A 17,561-nucleotide genomic window follows, 5' to 3' on the forward strand; every position below is an offset into this window, starting at 1 on the left:
TGGTGTGTTGTACCTAAACACCTTGGCAAGCAGAGCTGTGCACCAGTGTGTGACTTATAGTGCTGTCAATTCCATGGGTTAAAAGGTTGTATGGGGTAGATGAGTGAATTACACTGGATATTATCATTCTGATTATTTTCACTACCCACGCCGTATGGGAGCGGTGTTGCAGACCTGGGAATGCAACTGCATTTGAGGAGTTGTAGCATTTATTTACTGACAAACAGCCAAAACTACACATACATCGCACTGCTAGTTCATAGCCATACAGCTAAATTCTAATTCTCTGCTCCAGTCGTCTGCTTCACCATCTCACACACCAACATGTGTTCTCTCTCTCTTTCTCACCCAGTCGCTACTTACTTGCCACTGCTTCCTTTTTTACACTTAGAGAAAAGAATGTACAAGTACATTTCTTACATGTTTCTAGGCATATGAATAACAATTTGCGTTATCGTGTATGATCTTGTTACTGTGGAAGCAAGCTTGTCAAGGAGAGCTCAACAAGCAAACTTATCTACAGCCAGAGATCCAAGACACTTTGTCCCAGGTCACATTCACACCCCGTAAGTCACACAAAGAAGTGAAGAGTAGCGTTGGTGGCAGTCAAACTAGCTTCCGGAGAGTGGGCAACATATTACGAAGTGAATGCAAACAGGAAACATCATAATTCTTTTTATGGGTCAGAGTGCTGTGCTTAGATAGGGTATAAAGAAAGATGCTGCTTCAGTGTCGTGTGCTTGATCTTTAGCTTTAACAGGTTGAGCACTGGTTGCCCTGGTGGCACTTCCAAAGAGAGAAAATGCTGTTTGAGTACAAATGTTTGATTGTCAACCTTCTGTTCCATCTGAGACAGAGGGACAGACTTATCTCCTTGACTTTTCCTTTCCAGACAAAAGGCAAATATTACGAAGTTGACCACTCTATGGACCTGACCCACAAACCTGACAGAGTCATGTAATTATTATGGATCCCTTTTTAATTATTCAACAAAGGGACCAACTTTGTTCCCGTATGTCAGATCTAAATCCAACGAGAATCAATGAATTAATGGAGTTATACAGTACAAAAAACTCTTTACCGCCCCTGTCACAACAGTTAAATTACACATTATATATGGACACCTCTTCTGCTTACATGCATGTGTAATGTACAGTTCCTGTGCCAGACTGCTCTTTCAGCCCACTTTAATGTGCAACCCTCTCGCCTGTCAATAATTTATCTACACAACTAAATTACAAAAACATTGTGTCGGTAAACACTCGATGGATCATTTTCAAAGGCCTGTCTTTAGGAATAATGAGTGAATAAAGAGCTACATCAGGTGGTTAGAGTGGGTACTGGCATTCAAAGCACTCAACTGTCACACCAGCAATGAACTATGGTTGCAGATCACACAGCTTATTGACTACAATCCAGCTGTGGTTTACTACCACGTGTAATTACAGTATTTTTTAATTTTCTTTTACTTTTAAACAATAAGAGGCGTTAATAATTATCCATCTTGATTGAAATGTCTGTTATATGATGTTCCTGGTGTACAGCAACAGTGTACATCAGATATGTTGCCTCATGCAGAACATATTTAGCTGAAATATCATTGTCCTGTGGGAGGACTTTAGTTCACAGACAAGGTTTTCAATAAAAGCAAGTAATAAAAAATATACTTCATACATAATGAAAACATAATAAAAACAACCCATCACATAAATGCCAGATTAATTATATTTTTCACAGACAGGGAGACAAAATCTGACAATTAAAGTTGGCATGTTAATGCAAAATGCACAGTTTAACTGAGGTGAGGGATGCTATATAATTTTGTTTACAAATTAGAAAATGTTATTGGAAATTGGAACTTGCTCCTTTTCATTTGTAGTTTATATCCTGTTTCTACCAGCTTGTTAATTTCCATTTCTGCTTGTTGAGGTTGCATTTATAAAGTGCATTAAAGGACATGCTCTTCATCATTAAATACCGGTCATGTGAACCCATTATCCATTACAATTATACTTTGAGGGTCGTGCAGGGGTTCTGGAGCCAATCCCGGCAGAGAATGGGGCGAGAGGCAGGGTTCACCCTGGAGAGGTCACAACCTATCGCAGGGCTGACATATAGAGACACACAACCATACAAACTAACAATCACACCAATGGAGGTGACAGTGCTAAACACTGCTTTGTGTGGTCTCTATTTTGTACTGTAGATTTAGGTCCCCAATGGTTATTTGTCTATATCCGTCAGTGTCAGAGAACTGATTAAGAAAACAAGTGTATGAGGACAAATACGAAAAAGATTTATTCATACTTTTCAGAGGCAGGCAAATGTAACACAAGACTCCATCATGAAAAAGTTTATCAAAGGAAAGATAAAAGGAAACAGAGAGAAATAATAATTTTTCTGCCAGATTCTATTAAGGGTGGCATCTTAGTTTTGGCTCACTGATCCGTCTCAGATGATCCGAACATCTGTCTCCAATTACTCTTCTCTTCCGTTATCATATCTCTCATCGGCTTAACGGGGACTGAGCTAAGATTTGCATACAGCACGGCAATAGGCGATTCATTTCTTGCCCCTTTTTTTTTTGCTTTCTTCATGAATAAACAAAGAGGACTAATGACAGCTGGGGGTAATTAAACAACAGAGAAAAGAAAGAGGGGAGAGAAGAAGTTGTCACATTGTGTCTCGGGGGATGGAGGCGACTGTTGCCACCAGAGCAAGCAGTCGGAAAGAACGCCTCATGAGGGATTGATGCCACCTGCGTGCCAGGCTTTCATCATCTGAGATTTGGCCATGAGCGTCTTTATGCTCCTTAGAAGAGAGAAATGATTGTTCACTGATCATGAGACACTCACAAGTGAGTCAAATTCCGACCGACTTTTGTGTGAAGATAGTACTGGACCTGTTTGCAAAACTCTGCCAAACTGAACCACACGCCCCCGACAAGGCCCACACAGTCACTTTGAATTTATTCAAGCTGCACCAAACTGCACACACTATCAGACCCCCAAATATGCCCCCCAAAAAACTGGGAAATTGGCAAAGATGCAATGTCGAAAACAATAAAAAAGATATTCCTTTAATCGCATCATATTTAAATGGCTTCTTTATCGGCTCATTTTCCATCTTCTCACAAAGTTCCACGGAAGTCTGTTCTGTGATTGTGTAATCCTCCTGACAACAAACCCAAGCAACTGTCTAACAAACAGGAAACTCAAAAACAGAACATATTTGGCAGAGAAAAGAAAAAATAATGTTGACATTCCTTTTGGGGCTTGTAGTATTTTATTTCCAAATAAAAGCAGCTCATACAGCAAAGCCGTACATCAAAAAAGTAAATTTAAAGTGGGGATTGCACATATTTTCTCTATTCATTTCATATCATGGTTGTTGTACTGTTTATCCCCACACTGTTACTACACAGTCTCCTCACAGATTTCAAGACAAGCTGCCTGAAACAACCCTCCTCATGTATATTGATGCATTAAGAGAGGGTGCAGTCTGGCTCTCCTGTGCTTTGGATTGATTTGCCTGCACCTCATCGTATCTTCATTCAGATCTTCAAATATCTGCAAGAAGCCAGTGAGCGCACACTGGGGGGGATACTTGGCTGGGGAGCAGCATTTCATTTGAATGCTCTCTCATTTGTCAAACAAGGCCAAAAATAAAAGGCAGAGCATGTGGGATTCAAGTAGACAGTATACAAGAGACAGAGAGGGAAAAAGCCTTGATACAGAGGTAGATGGCCCAAAGTAAATTATGCAAAATGACAAAAAAAGTGCATGAATAACTATGGCAATCAGTAGAGAGCATTCCTCTGCCAATAGTCCCCTGTAATTAAATCAAGCTGCACCACATTGGAAATATTTACAGCAATGGGTGTCCTCAGTAAACCGTTTGTCACCAAGATCCATTAATTACTACCTGGGTACTGTGTAAATGTAAAGGGTTCTTCCCTGGCCCTTTATCCTGTCAACAAGTTGCATTGTAATCCAACCAACAAATGAAAAAACGAACAGTCATGGTGGAGATATAAAAATGTATTCCTCTTTTACCACAGGAATAAGTTTCCATCTTGAGTTTTTACCGTCACAGCCACTCCATCAGCGTATTCCCTCTGGAACGAACTAAACACAACCTCCATCCGGTGGATCAAGAAAGACGGCGTGAAGAATCCTGTTGATTGAGATTGTCACTATTGATGAAAGTGTTAAGAACAATTCAAAACATTTAGAAAATGAGAACAATTCTTAAATGTAGTAGTTATTCATTGTTTTATTTAGAAATAATCTCCATGTCTGATCTTTTACTTGAAGTATTTTGTTTGGATTGTTGACCTACAATATATTCTCACACGAGATTCACATTTAGAATACAGCACAAGATGTTGAAGGACGTCTGCACAATTCAGCTTGCTTGTATCACACTAATTGCTTATAGGTTTCCTTTTTATTCTTTTGGCTTTCTAGTCTATATCCAGTCAGGGTTTTAGTAGAAAACATTTTCTACGATAAAGACAACTAATCAGAGAAAAGGCGGAGCAATAATTCCTTCAATGTCACTATTTTCTGATTCCTGTGAAACCAATCTTCATATACAGTATATCTGCTGAGTACCTTTAAAAAATAGCTCGGTCTCATGCTTCAGTGGTGATGTGGTTTCTTTAAATGAACGCCACCATCACAAAACCCCATTCGAACAGATAAACAACACACGTACAAGTTAAGCAATTCAAGACTAAGAGATCATATGTTTGAGTGTCTCTCCTGTGTGGGAAAGATTGAAGGAAATTATAAAGGCTGTGGGAGTGATGTAGAAAAATATAGATAGAACAAGGAAACAAGATGACACGACTCTCAATTAATGAATCTGGCTCCATGTCATGTTCATGAGAGAGAAAAACAAGAGTGCGCGTGTGTGTCTCGGAATGTGGGAGGGTGACAACAATCTCATGAGGGAAAAGAAATTGCAAGTTCAGGTAAATGCTTTATTATTCCACCCTGATGAAACACTCTTGGGCTTTGTAGGTAATTGCATTGAATGCATTAGTGCATATAAATCCCTATATGACTGTATAGAATTTGTAATGCAATATATGATGAAATATACAGACACATTAGCTTTTTCCAGTCGAAATTCACTTTGTCGTGATTACATTAGGGGACTTTGAGCATGATGTTGATGTGTCTCCCTTCATGTTCCTTTGTGCAATGCATGGACCCTGTTAACGTGCCAGAGGGCTGGAGAGACGTTCAAAGCTGAAACAGACACGACAGTAAAAAGTTAACAAGCGGGTCACGGAATTTTCGGCTGCTAGCAGTCATTCATGTGTGCGTAACCTTGATCAGTGGGTGGGGATGTATCGGTTGAATATTTTTTAAGTTTAGCCTCCTCCTGGTAACTTTTCCAGGACTGCCAACCCTTGTTGTAAGCCCAAAAATCATTAATTCAATTTCTGCACGTTTGCTGATGGGTGAACAGTCGATGCCAATTAAAAGACAGAACAGTTTTATCTGAACGCAGTATGGCACAGGTGGACGGCGATATTATTTTAAGTGGAAACCTGCAGACTCAAATGCAAGGTGTCTGAGGCGCTTGTAAACAGTTTAACCTGAATAACATCTTAATTGGAGTGTGGCCCAATGCCAGGCTGCACTATGCATGCAAATGTGGCTCGTACACAGCTGCCCTGCCTAGATAATCCCACTGAATCCTCACCGAACTTGAGAGCTCATTCATCTTGTTTGCCGGTGACCTTACATTTCTCACCGTGACAGGCAGAAGGGAGCTTTTAAGTGTTTTTCCTTTCTCCTTCCACTCATGTGGTCCTATAGACGTCAGAAATGAGAGCTGTGAGCGTCAGATGGTTGCAAAGTGTTAGTAATTGTTATAGTTTGAAAACGACAAAGTAGAAAAGGCAAAAACAAAGAACTAGTGCAGTTGACATGCTCTGAGTCGTGGGCAGATAAAGAGAATAATAAAGGCTTTCACAGACCTGTCTGGAACAGACAGTTCCCGGCAGTTAGAAAGTTGTGAATCTCTCTGTGTGTGAGCCTCTTAAATAATCAAAATCACATTTTTAGAGGGAGCACAGCAACAGGAGAAATCCGTCCTTCGGCACGTCGCTGCGATGTTAACCCTCCAATCATAATTTCCTTTCAAGCTAATTTGAGACGATATTAAACTGATGCTTTAATAGCACTCCCTGTTCACCGGCTGCTGCAGGCGAGAGTGTTTCCCTTCACAGGCTCCAGCATCTTTTTCATTGAAGGGATAGTTCCGTTTATGGGATTGCTCCCTACATTGGCGTCGCTATAATTATGAGTTTACTGTTTAGGCCATTTTGATCTCATGAAAACATCACACACAAGAGGTTTTATTTTGATGTAAAAACTGGAACATTTCCACTGAGCTTTATTTCATTAGACACCATGTGCAGAAGGATCCAAAACCCTGATTTACACTGTAGATACTAGAGTTTTATGAGTTGAGAGTTTTGTTCCTGTTAGACTTTGTTATTGTAGGAACAACAACATTCAGTCAACAACATTAAAGTAGGGATATTTTGGCTTCATTTTAGGATGATAGGAGGAAGTGGAAATGAGTCGTGCATCTTTATATACACTCTAAGAATGTCTAAATGTTGCAGGAAAGGTTTTAACGTCTTCATGTGTATGTAACTAAGATATATCTCTAAGCTTTTGCAAGGGCTGTGCAAGTCAGACTCGACGGAAGATGTTTATGATATTGACGATATTGATAATATCGATAACTGTAATTCTCTGTTGATCTCAGGAGTGAAGCCTTGACCCAAAATATATTTTTGCCCTGTTTCACAGTGCAAACTTTTATACTTAGAAGTCAGACACTTCACATGCTAAAGGGTTATGACGATGTTCCAAGATTACCAAAGCCTTGAATGTGTTTTCAGTGTAGCTGGCATCAGAGGTCACGGCACACATACTATGCATAATAATCCTTTTCTGCCCCTTTCACCCAAGTGTAGTGAGCGAAAAAACGTGTCTTTAATGTTCAATTGTGAGCAACTGAAACAGATTTCTTACTAATTCCTGTACTACAAAGCCCATAATCTTTCCAAATCAAAAGCAATAATGAAAAGCCATAAAATTATTCTTCAAAGCAGTAAAGCGTTATTCTCACTCTTTTTAAGGATGTAAAGAGCAGAATGAGCTCTTCTGATGCCCTGCATTGAATTACTCCACACACACACACACACACACACACACACACACACACACACACACACTAAAGGAATACACGTACACAAACCCCAAAAATCACACATACACACTTTAGAGGACTGCCGACTGTGAAATTACCCAATCAGAGTTTCTAGTCGCTTCTCATATGTTAGTTATCACACATGAGCCAGCTGAGGTGACACAGCACACACACGCAAAGACACAGCGAAGACCGAGTCTGAAAATTTCATAAAGCTCCATTAAAGTTACTGACACACCATGTCCAAAATAATGTGTTAGAAGAAAGAAAAAAAATGTGTGTGTGTGTGTGTGTGTGCGTGCATGTGCGTGTGAGAGTGAGTTGTCAGCTCAGAGGTGTCAGGATGTGAATATCACAGCCAGCCTGTTTATTCTCCACATTTCATTTTCCTGTGAAATATAAATGTATTGAACGATAATGAGAAGCTGTGTTAACAACACGCTCCTAAACGTCTATAAAACAAACTGTGATTCCCACTTTGACCCTCAGTCTCTTCTCAATCACAAGCTGCAAACACAAACTTTACACCTACCTACGGTTTGATCAAACATGCAAGACAAAGAGAGACTAGAAAGAACGTGTCCAACACATAAACACACAGGGAGAAATAGAGAGGAGGCAAAAAGCCATTGATGCTTGTACATGTAAAGTCAAGGAGGAAAGGGAAAATGCTGAGTTGACAAAGACTTCACTAGTTAAACCACACGATATTGTGAAATGTCTGTGTGTTGGTTGGATAACTGAATGGATGAATGAAAGAGGGTTAAAAAAACAGGTAGATGTAAATAGACAGTTCAAAGAAAGTGTGTCCTCAACAGGCAAAGATGCCAACGATGCCTTTTGTGTTTTTATTTTTATTTTACACTGGTTTTTGTGAGACTAAAAGACAAAATGAATTCTTAAGTAGATCTTGCATAACCTGACACCTCTCTGAATATTGTTAACTGTGGGTAAATGTCTTTTTTCTTCTCTCCCAGGTGAAGTATGGGCGGTTCGGCTTCGTGTGGGACGCAGCCGTGCTGGAGTACGTCGCTAACAATGACGAGGATTGCTCCTTCTACACCGTCAAGAGCAGCGCACCAGACCGTGGCTACGGTATCGCCATGCAGCACGGCAGCCCCTACCGGGACATCTTCTCCCAGAGGTACGAGTCGTAAAAGTAAACAACAGTCAGCGATCATCCTTGACTGCGTTCTACTTGTTATGTAACGCACGTTTCTCATGCACGATGATGGAGATGTCACTTTTGTTCCACACTGTTTATCCCAGTCATATTGTCCTCAGCTTGAGGTTGTGAGATATTCTCTGCATTTGTGGAGAGTCGGAGAAGAATTGCATTTGTGTGTACGCGACTTCTCCAGAGGTCGTGTGAGTTTTTTTTCATGACTTCTCCAAATTTATTTCAGCCAAATAAAAAAAATGGCCAATCCCGTAGAGTTGGCCCCTCTCCAGGTCGGACGCAGAGTAAATAGTGGATCCAATTGTACATACATCTTCCAGAGGAAAGAGGCGAGGGGCACTTTCACAACCTGGGTGGAGGGAGGCTGCTTTAACCCCAGCGTGAACCACTGGTTCAAGATGAGGTTAAGCAAGTGTGACAACTCACTCTCACATATAAGAAGAGTTGACAGTGTAGACGCACCCACAGTGATCCCAGCTGTTTATCTTGTAGCTGTAGCACAGAGTCGAGGTTATGTTGTATCAAAGTAGTTCACGGAACAAGACAATAACTGAGCGTATTAATTAATTCGTCTCCTATCCATATGGTCACGTGTGGCTCAAGGGGGCTCAGTGATCTGTGCAGACTCCACACAGGGTTCATCAATCATCTTCTCAGCGGCTGAACTGCCTGTGCAGTATTTCTGTGAGCGCACGTTGTTTGTAAGTTTGTTTGCATTTATTTTTAATGCCCCACTGTGATGTAAACCCCAGCACTAGATTGCGGGCTCAGTCACATGAGGTGAAGAGTGTCTGTGAAGGCCACGTCAGGATTGCCTGCGGCCCTGTAGAGACTCACGCTGGGTTTGTTCGTGATCAAGCATGAGATCATTCCAAGAAGAGGGAAAACAAAAACGTCTCCATCCCTCATTAAGCTGCACTAAGTTATATCATGTTAAATAGTTTGTGTTGTTTTGATTTTATGTGTGTTTGTGTGTGGCAAGAGATGGAAACACATGCGTGAGCTTTGGTTAGTCTGTCAGTGACTAGGCGTGTTTATATATCCGATGAAGCGTCAGGCTCCAGAATATTGCCTATCAAGGCTGTTAGTGAAATAAACAAGCAATTAATCGACAGGCCATGTTTCAAATTCCCTGCTATTATTTCAGGGGCAAAGTCACACTCTCGGGAAGACAGTTTGAAACACTTTGCTCACACTGGTCCCCCTGGTTCCCACAGTGATAAACAGAGAAATTATCAGGAGAAATAATAAAAACAGAGTTGTAATTGTTTTGTTTGTCTTTGCTTTTCTTTTTTTTTCTTTTTCATCCTGTAATTCTGTATTATTCAGATGAATAAAAGCGATGAGGCAGCGAGTGGAGGTTGAGCAGGAATTGTATTAGCAGTCCGTGCCTTGACACTATGGAAAGAAATGTTTCCTTCTGCTTGCTGATTTGCAGTCGGTCTGGTCATAGCACGTCCTGCGACTTTGTTGATGCATCTTTCCATTAAGTTCTTTGTTTATTGGTCCACCTCCATTTGCTTGAAATAACCTAATAATTGACTAGATTATTCGTATTTTTCTCTTTACAATAACTCGACCAACCACCACTGCATTTCAGCGGCACATTATCGACTTTAATTAAATTGTTGATTGCAGCTCCACTAGTCTTGCTTATACAAATCTGCGGTAAAGAGGAATTTTGAGGCAAACATATTTTTACTTTGGTAATAGCAAAAAAGAAAGTTGGGGTTATTAAATTATCCAGAGCCTGAAAAAAAGTCCAGAAAGCTGTGGCAGCACCTTTTAAACATACTGAGGGGAAATCGGGTGGAACTAGTTCACAAGCCTGAGCGTTATGATCTCTACACGTGACACAGTAACTTCAGAAATAAGTTGAGGATTATTTATTCTCATCAGTGCTGTATTACTGTATTGTATTAAGCTCATGCAGTACAAGGGGATTCCTAAAGCAATGCAGGTTGGTCGGGGCAAAAGCTGGACTAAAACCTCTGGAGCCTTTGGGATGAATTATATAAGCAGCCATCACCTGCTTGTTTATCAAAATCCCTGTGAGGCTTTGGATATGATTTCTATAGGTTGAGATAATCCTGGTTCCAGCTGGTTTTCACATCTTCCCGGCAGATGTCATTTTCAAATTGAGCTTTGTTTAGCATTTAGAAATGTGTCCCACAAGGATCGATATTAAGTCCCCATCTGCTCTCTGTCTTCATAGAATTAATATTCCAACTCTCATTTAGGTTGACAACTTCATCTTGTGTAACCAACTCCACCATGCACCTAGTCCTCACCACAGCAAAACATGAAACTCCCAAGAGCTCAAATGGTTGACGTGTCACACAGTGCAAAAGTATAGGAATTTGGTTCGATTTCAAAATGTGGAAATGGTCATGACAGTCATGGTTCATGATCTAAAGTAAATTTTCTCTTTCAATAACTAGACAATATATATATATATAAACCGTCTTTAACAGTGCATAAGCTCGATAAATGAACACTTAACTATCGTTACATAATTGGAAGCATAACTCAAAGTTAGAGAGACTCATTCTACTGAGTGTCTTTAAAGGTTTACTCACCTATGTCTTTATTTTGCGATCTTTGATTGTATTTATTTATGCACATCTTGAGATTGTTCCTGTATCCATAATATCTTAGGTCCCTCTGACAAAAGAGATCTTTCTCTAAATTGAATGTCCTCGTTTGATAGAATTTTATAAAAGAAAATAAACACAACATGTAAGATTACAGTAGTAATGGGTAAAGATTCCCGTATAGACAGAGATTGTGTGGTGTAATTGAAGATGGAATCTTACTAGTGTTTACTACATATTTGTGTTTGGGTGTGTACGTGTGTTCCACATAATGGAGACGTATTTACTCTCTGCAGGTCCCCGGTGGTAAAAAAAAAAAAGAGATGAAAAGGATTTTATCTGCTTTGACACTTTGCCGAGAAAGAGAAGAGGAAGACAGTATCTGTAGGAAATACACTGACGGAAACATTTTCATTGTTTTCCACCACTTTGTTTTGTGAGGAATGCTTCGCCCGAGTTCAAGTGTGGCTCCACTTCCTGCCCGTGTTGCTGTCTGTGTCTGGGAGCGTGTGGATCCCGGTGTATTTGTTGTTACTGCAGAGCAAATAATCTGCGACTGTGTTTATGCTCCTAGGTGCTGCCATTCTGTGATTGATGGAGACAGTGTGCAGATTTACCAGAGTCCAAAAAACAACCCACAAAAGGATTAGTCCACTAATTTAAACTGACAGCTATTGACAAGTTGTTTTGAAGTGCTGAAGGGGCAAGATCCTGAAAAAAAAGAAACCCTCTCTGACAGGCATATATTATTTTTGTCTGTGTGTCTGCAGGCGTTGATGTGAAAATAAGTTTCAGATTTAATCCATAGCTCATGGACATCTGTTGGTTGCTGCACTCTAAGAAGATAAACTGTGGGCCAGACTTTGTATTGTGCATATTGAACATGGCAACAATTTACATTTACATTGCAAGAGTGATGAGGTACCTGGTTGCGTGGTAATATGTTTGGACTATGAAATTTAAATCTTGTCTTGATCTTTAATGTAGAAACAATTTATAGTTGATGATAGTTGTCAGGAGGAGAAAGCATAGCAGAGAAAAATGAATTATATGCACATTAGTTTGATATATCAGATTTATGATTATCTTTCATAAAAATCCTACTTTTAAATTTAGGCACACTAGTTCCAGATCTACAATAACAGTGACATGGATTTGATTATGGTCCCACTACTCATTACATTCAATTTAGCAAAAGGATAGATTCATATTGTTGATTTATTACCAGGCTGCAGGCGACTGTCGGTCAGTGCCCAATAAGGCACAGTGTTTTTCTATAGGGACCTTCCCAGTGGACACTATACGGAATCGCTTGAGGGGTCGAATGACGTCGACAGTTCATTGTTGAAGTCAGGGACACATCACACGCCAGAGACTGTGGGTTGATTTGCGGTTGTGACACAACAGAGGCGGGCCTTGTATTTTAAAATTAAATTAACCATGTAAATTCTGTTGGCGAGAGGCCGGGTCAAGCCACTGTTATGTGTCAGCCCATCTACAGAGCAGACATATAGAATCACACAACCTTTTTTACCTATGTTTAAATTAGAGTTGCTTATTGCCTGCGTGTCTTTAGACTTTTGAAAGAAGCCAAGGTACCAGACAGGCCCTTGTGTTCAAACCCTCTTGCTGTGAGAGAACAGGATGACCACTGCTCCACCGTTCTTTACATTTTGTGTAGCACAGTATGTGAGGTTTAATGCACAACAAAAGCTGGGCTGCTTTAGCGTTTTTACATTGTTGTGTTACTGATGAGCTGCAGTGGCAAAAAACACATTTAACTGAGAGAAATCTCACTGACTTCAAATGCATCATTGACAAAACTCTTGTAGCTCCAGTTACTCTTTTTATTTTAAGAGCCCTAGAGCCATATTGACTTGAGTTTTGTTTTCGGCTTAATTTTTTCTTTCCCTCTCTCCCACTATCTGACTCTCTCTTTCCTAATGAATATCGATCGAATTTTACTTTTATATTTCATCCTGTAACTCCAAATTCAGATCTCCATTCAAAACACACTTATAGCAGAGGTAAAAAGAGTCATTTGAATGCAAAGATGCAAATATTCAACAATTTCAGGGGCTGGTTCAAAACTCGAAATTTAGCTTGATCAAAGTTCCTGTTAAAGAAGTGAAGATGTCGGCTCTGAAGCCCTCCACTGAGAAACGGTATCATGAGTAGTTTAACTATAACACTAAAAGAAAAGTGTGTCACCTCTGCACTGGTTTATTAACAATGTCAGCTGTTCAGTCCACAGCACCTTTCTCAAGTCATTTTGGTGAATCAATGCAGAGGTGATAAGTGTAAATAGGAATTAACCTTCTCTCTTTAGATTTGTTTGGGGATGGAACATTATTCCCTGCAGCACAAAAGAGATCGAGCAGTTTGAGGGTACGTTGCCTCCTACTCACCTGTTTTTACAACAGTGACATTGTTCCTGCTGACAACAAATTGATTTAATGTCAAGTGTCAATTTAATCTCCCTCGCTCTCTCTCCAACTTTTTCTAAGCTCCCGCGCTCTAAAGTTGCCACTTCTCCACGAATCCATCAGGCTCAAACTCAGCCCACACACTTAGTATATACATTAAATCTTTATTTTTCACAATTCATGATGGGGGGGCGTCTGTCTCTCTCTCCCTGGATCTCGGTCTCTCTCTAGCGCTCTCCATGTCTTAATGATGGTTAATGACTGTGTGACTTCTGCGTGTTGTTTATCATAGTTCAGCTCCATAATCTGTTCCAGTTCACCCACACACTGAGGTCTAATGATGCTTTATTGAAAACTTTGTCGACAGAGCGCGTGACATTAGACCGAGCGAGTGACAATTGGATTGATCATTTCGCTTCACAAACTTTACACAAGGGACGAAAGAGTTGTGGGTAAATAACCTCTTGTGCTTCTCATGGTCTCGGACAGGGACACAGAGCGTGGTTTCCCTCTGGTGCTTCCATGTTCCTGCTGTGTTTGTTATCTGTGGTGACCTTTGCTCTGTGTGACATCTTCCAGCTTCTTGTCGCACAAAAGCGCCAGCGCACACAATAAACTCCGTGGCCCAGACAAGAGTTATGCAATACAAGATTCTTGACATGCGTTTACTTTTTCACTTGACTTCACCGTGCTAGATGGAGCGTGGAATACACAAGTTCTCCGCATCTCTTGACTGCGCCGTAATTTGTCCAGTAAAGAAAAGAGAATGTCAGGTTCTAATGTCTGGGGAACGCAACAATTGCGGGCTGTGTGGGGAAACGGGTCGAGTTCGAAAGTTCACACAGCTCAGGCATTGTTTGCAGTTTGCTCTTCTTGTAGAAGTAATGGGGTATAAATTCGTAATTTGAAATCAGTCAGCGTCACGGCGATGATAAGTCGCCTTCAGACCGTAAAACAGCTCTGAAAAACCTCAGTCAGTGTTTCAGAGCTTTTACTGAATAAAGCAACATTTTTTAAATCTTATTATAATGAAAGGATTCTCTGCATTTATGTATATTAAGGCTAGGTATACTGTATAAATTAATTAGAATATCAGAAACCATTAAACCCATTAACTCCTGCTTCGGCAAGTGTGTTTTTGCAGGTAAGAGGAAAATCCAGTGGGGAATGTAATGTTATTTGGACGAGCAAAACGTTCAATCCCAATAAATAATTAAAACAGTGTTCTAGGGCAGCAGAAGGGGGCTGGGACTCCTCAAAATAAATGATGCCAACCACTCATTCTCCAGTTCAGGCAAAAGATAACAGCTCCCCAAAAGTGAGGCCAAATCTTGCAAACATTGCAGTAATAGTTGCAACTAACAGGATACCCAAATTGTTCAACAGTATGTTATTTGGTCCAACATGTCTCTGACAGCTAAAATCCTGTCCACCCTCCATTAGCCAGCTTTAGAAATCCAGCATATTCTTCGATATCCAACCAGGTTGTACTGTCACAGTCAGTGCAGTGAGGACAATCAGTCTGTAGCTATGAAGGACACTGGAGAGACTACTCTGCTTCACTCACCTTATACTCATGGCACAATATTGAATCCACTCAAATTCAAAAATGCACCACCAGTGCTGGAATAATGTTTCTCTCTGAGTCTGCGGTCGACTAAGCAGACTTTTCAGGCGCCGGGGTATTGATGTGTGGCTGTGGGTCAGTGTGGTTCAGTCTGCGCTGCTATCAGCTTTTTTTTTTAATTGAAATACCTTGAGAGAATATTCAGGAGTTGGCGCCCTTCGCTGGGTCAATGATGCGGAGTGTCTCTGCTGCTCACGTAGACTCAGTCAATGTGGTGAACTGGTTTGGACGAGCGATGTCTGTGACTGCAGCACAGACATCGCTGTTCTTTCGACTTCTTTTGTCAGCTTTGGTTCATTCTCTGAATCAGGTCACAAATGGAAAAACACAAGAGGATGTGATATGTTAGTAAATCTGTTAGCGTGCGTCTAAGGACAGCAGGTTATTTGCTGACATGAATGCTGGACTTCAACTCTCCTCGCTAATCATGATGTCACTCTTGCCGAGCCAGAAAAAAACGTACATTGCTCGAGCTGTCAACCTCCCAATTCCCCCTTTAAGAGAATGGAGACAATTTATGCTCATATTTCATGTTCATACTTTTTGGGATTTGGGTTATTACCTGAACAAGTTGACATGCTCTAATGTTCAAGAAACATCAGTTGAACAGTTTAAAAGTGAATGGATGACTCAGGAAAAATAGGCGGCATATTCTTGCCCAAAAAGATCTCAAATGAAGAACTTTGCAACAAGACTAAGAGCCAGAATTAATTGTGTGTTTGCTCAGAACAGAACCGAAACGGGTCCACCAAAGACAAAGATGGACACCACCTGCATAACAAAAAGCAATTGTGGCAGCCAAGCTGAAAGAAGTGGGGAGAGGCCCAAATGTCAAAGACCAGGATTTAGCTAGATGTAAGCTGTTTGTCTATGCCTTATGCCGAAGGGATGAAGAGAACCACTGAAATGATGGATGCTCAGAAAACACCAGCAGCCACACAAGGTTTCACCCCAAAAAAACGGATGTCTGTCTCACTCCACTGTTTTAGTTACAAAGTTCCGAAGCCATTTTGAACTATTCTGACATATTTTAACTGGAACCACTTGTTTATAAGCCCATATATGTACTTTTTTTGTTTGTTTTGACTTTATGATAAGAACATTATTCTTCATTATGTTCCCCTGGGAGGTTAACAGTGTGACGGACAGAGACCGGAGATGTTGTCGGCTCTGTGTGAAGCTTGTAACTGAGGTGTCATCCCAGTGTTGTTCTCATTTAAGGATCCGTCAGCCGACGTCCCTCTCAGAGCAACAAACTCATTTTAGCATAACGCTGGTGTCTGTCCCTCACTCCGCTGCTCATTTCATTTGACATTCCTTTGTTCACTGAGCTCACACACGGTCTGTTCTCCTCTCTTTACTCAGCTTTCTTCTTCTGCCCCTGTCTCTCCCACTTACTCACCTGCACTCTGTGTGATTTCTTTGTGTCAGCCATCCATCCAAATTCAACCCTCTCCCTTTCTCCCTTCCCATTTTCTCACTCAATCTTCCTTTTCCCCTTATCCCCAACTCCCTCACATCTCTCCACCCTCTGTCTCCAAGTCACCCCCCCCCCCCCTTCACCTCACAGGAACTTCCACTTTCCACTGTATCCAGCTCAAAACTGTGCTTTCCTTAGAGGTGACAGGAGAAGAACATTTGTAGAAAAGATCAAGGGCCCTGTCTGACACCTGGCGCTAAGTGTACGTGACTCAAGTGTCAAGTCTCCTTTCAGACTTACACAGGTGTAATGTTACCATCCAGCACCTTTGCTGTTGAAATAAAAGTCTCACTTGGACGTGTTCAAAATGAAGTGAGGTCAGATGACTCACTACAAAGTCACAAACTCTGCAGGATGTTTGTGTCCAGACTTTTTCCCCGGAGTTTGCCTTTTGCACATGAACGACGCAGCAGGCAGATGCATGACGAAACATATTAACTCCGCTGTGGAGATCACGTGTTTTTGATTGCAGCGAATCGACACAGGCTTTGGTCCTCATCACCACCCCAGGCGCTCTTGTCCTATGTCTGTATTGCACTGCTTTTTAAATCCCGATTTATTTTCAACCTTTTTTTTCCTTTTCTTTTTCTGTCTGTCGCATGCAAGAAATGTCATCAACACACCCGTTCACTTGCGGTGAATCCTGCTGATTCTGATATTCTCCAGAATCATCACTAGGGAGCTGGCCGGAGAGAGTGGTTAGGCTCTCACTGGGATGCGTTCTCACTTCAGCGCCTCTCTAAGAGCGGCTTATGCCTCGACCCTCCTCCTAGAAACAGTCAAAAGGTCTATGTGGCCTGCTCTGAAATTCACGGAACTGTTTCACATTATGCTTGATCATCTAACCCAAACTCCTCTGCATTTTAACTGGTTACAACCGAAGTAAAAGCTGCCGCTTGGGGGGGAAAGAACAGCATGGGACATAACGTGCATTTATGGGCTCCTTATGGATTAGACTGCAGAATCAACACAATACATGGAGTTAGAGAGCATTTAAAGGAGGCAGAGGTTG

The 17,561-nt window shown here is 41.0% G+C and overlaps 1 protein-coding gene across 1 annotated transcript in view; it reads left to right on the forward strand.

Moving 5' to 3' along the window:
• The window catches only part of grid2 (glutamate receptor, ionotropic, delta 2), a 425,270-nt gene that overhangs the window by 386,542 nt on the left and 21,167 nt on the right, over positions 1–17,561 (forward strand). The window contains exon 14 of the mRNA XM_062385076.1: positions 8,220–8,386. Within this exon, the coding sequence (XP_062241060.1) occupies positions 8,220–8,386 (167 nt within the window). The remainder of the gene's footprint in view (positions 1–8,219; positions 8,387–17,561) is intronic.

The sequence above is a fragment of the Platichthys flesus genome, chromosome 3 (assembly GCF_949316205.1).
Source record: "Platichthys flesus chromosome 3, fPlaFle2.1, whole genome shotgun sequence".
Lineage (NCBI taxonomy): Eukaryota > Metazoa > Chordata > Actinopteri > Pleuronectiformes > Pleuronectidae > Platichthys > Platichthys flesus.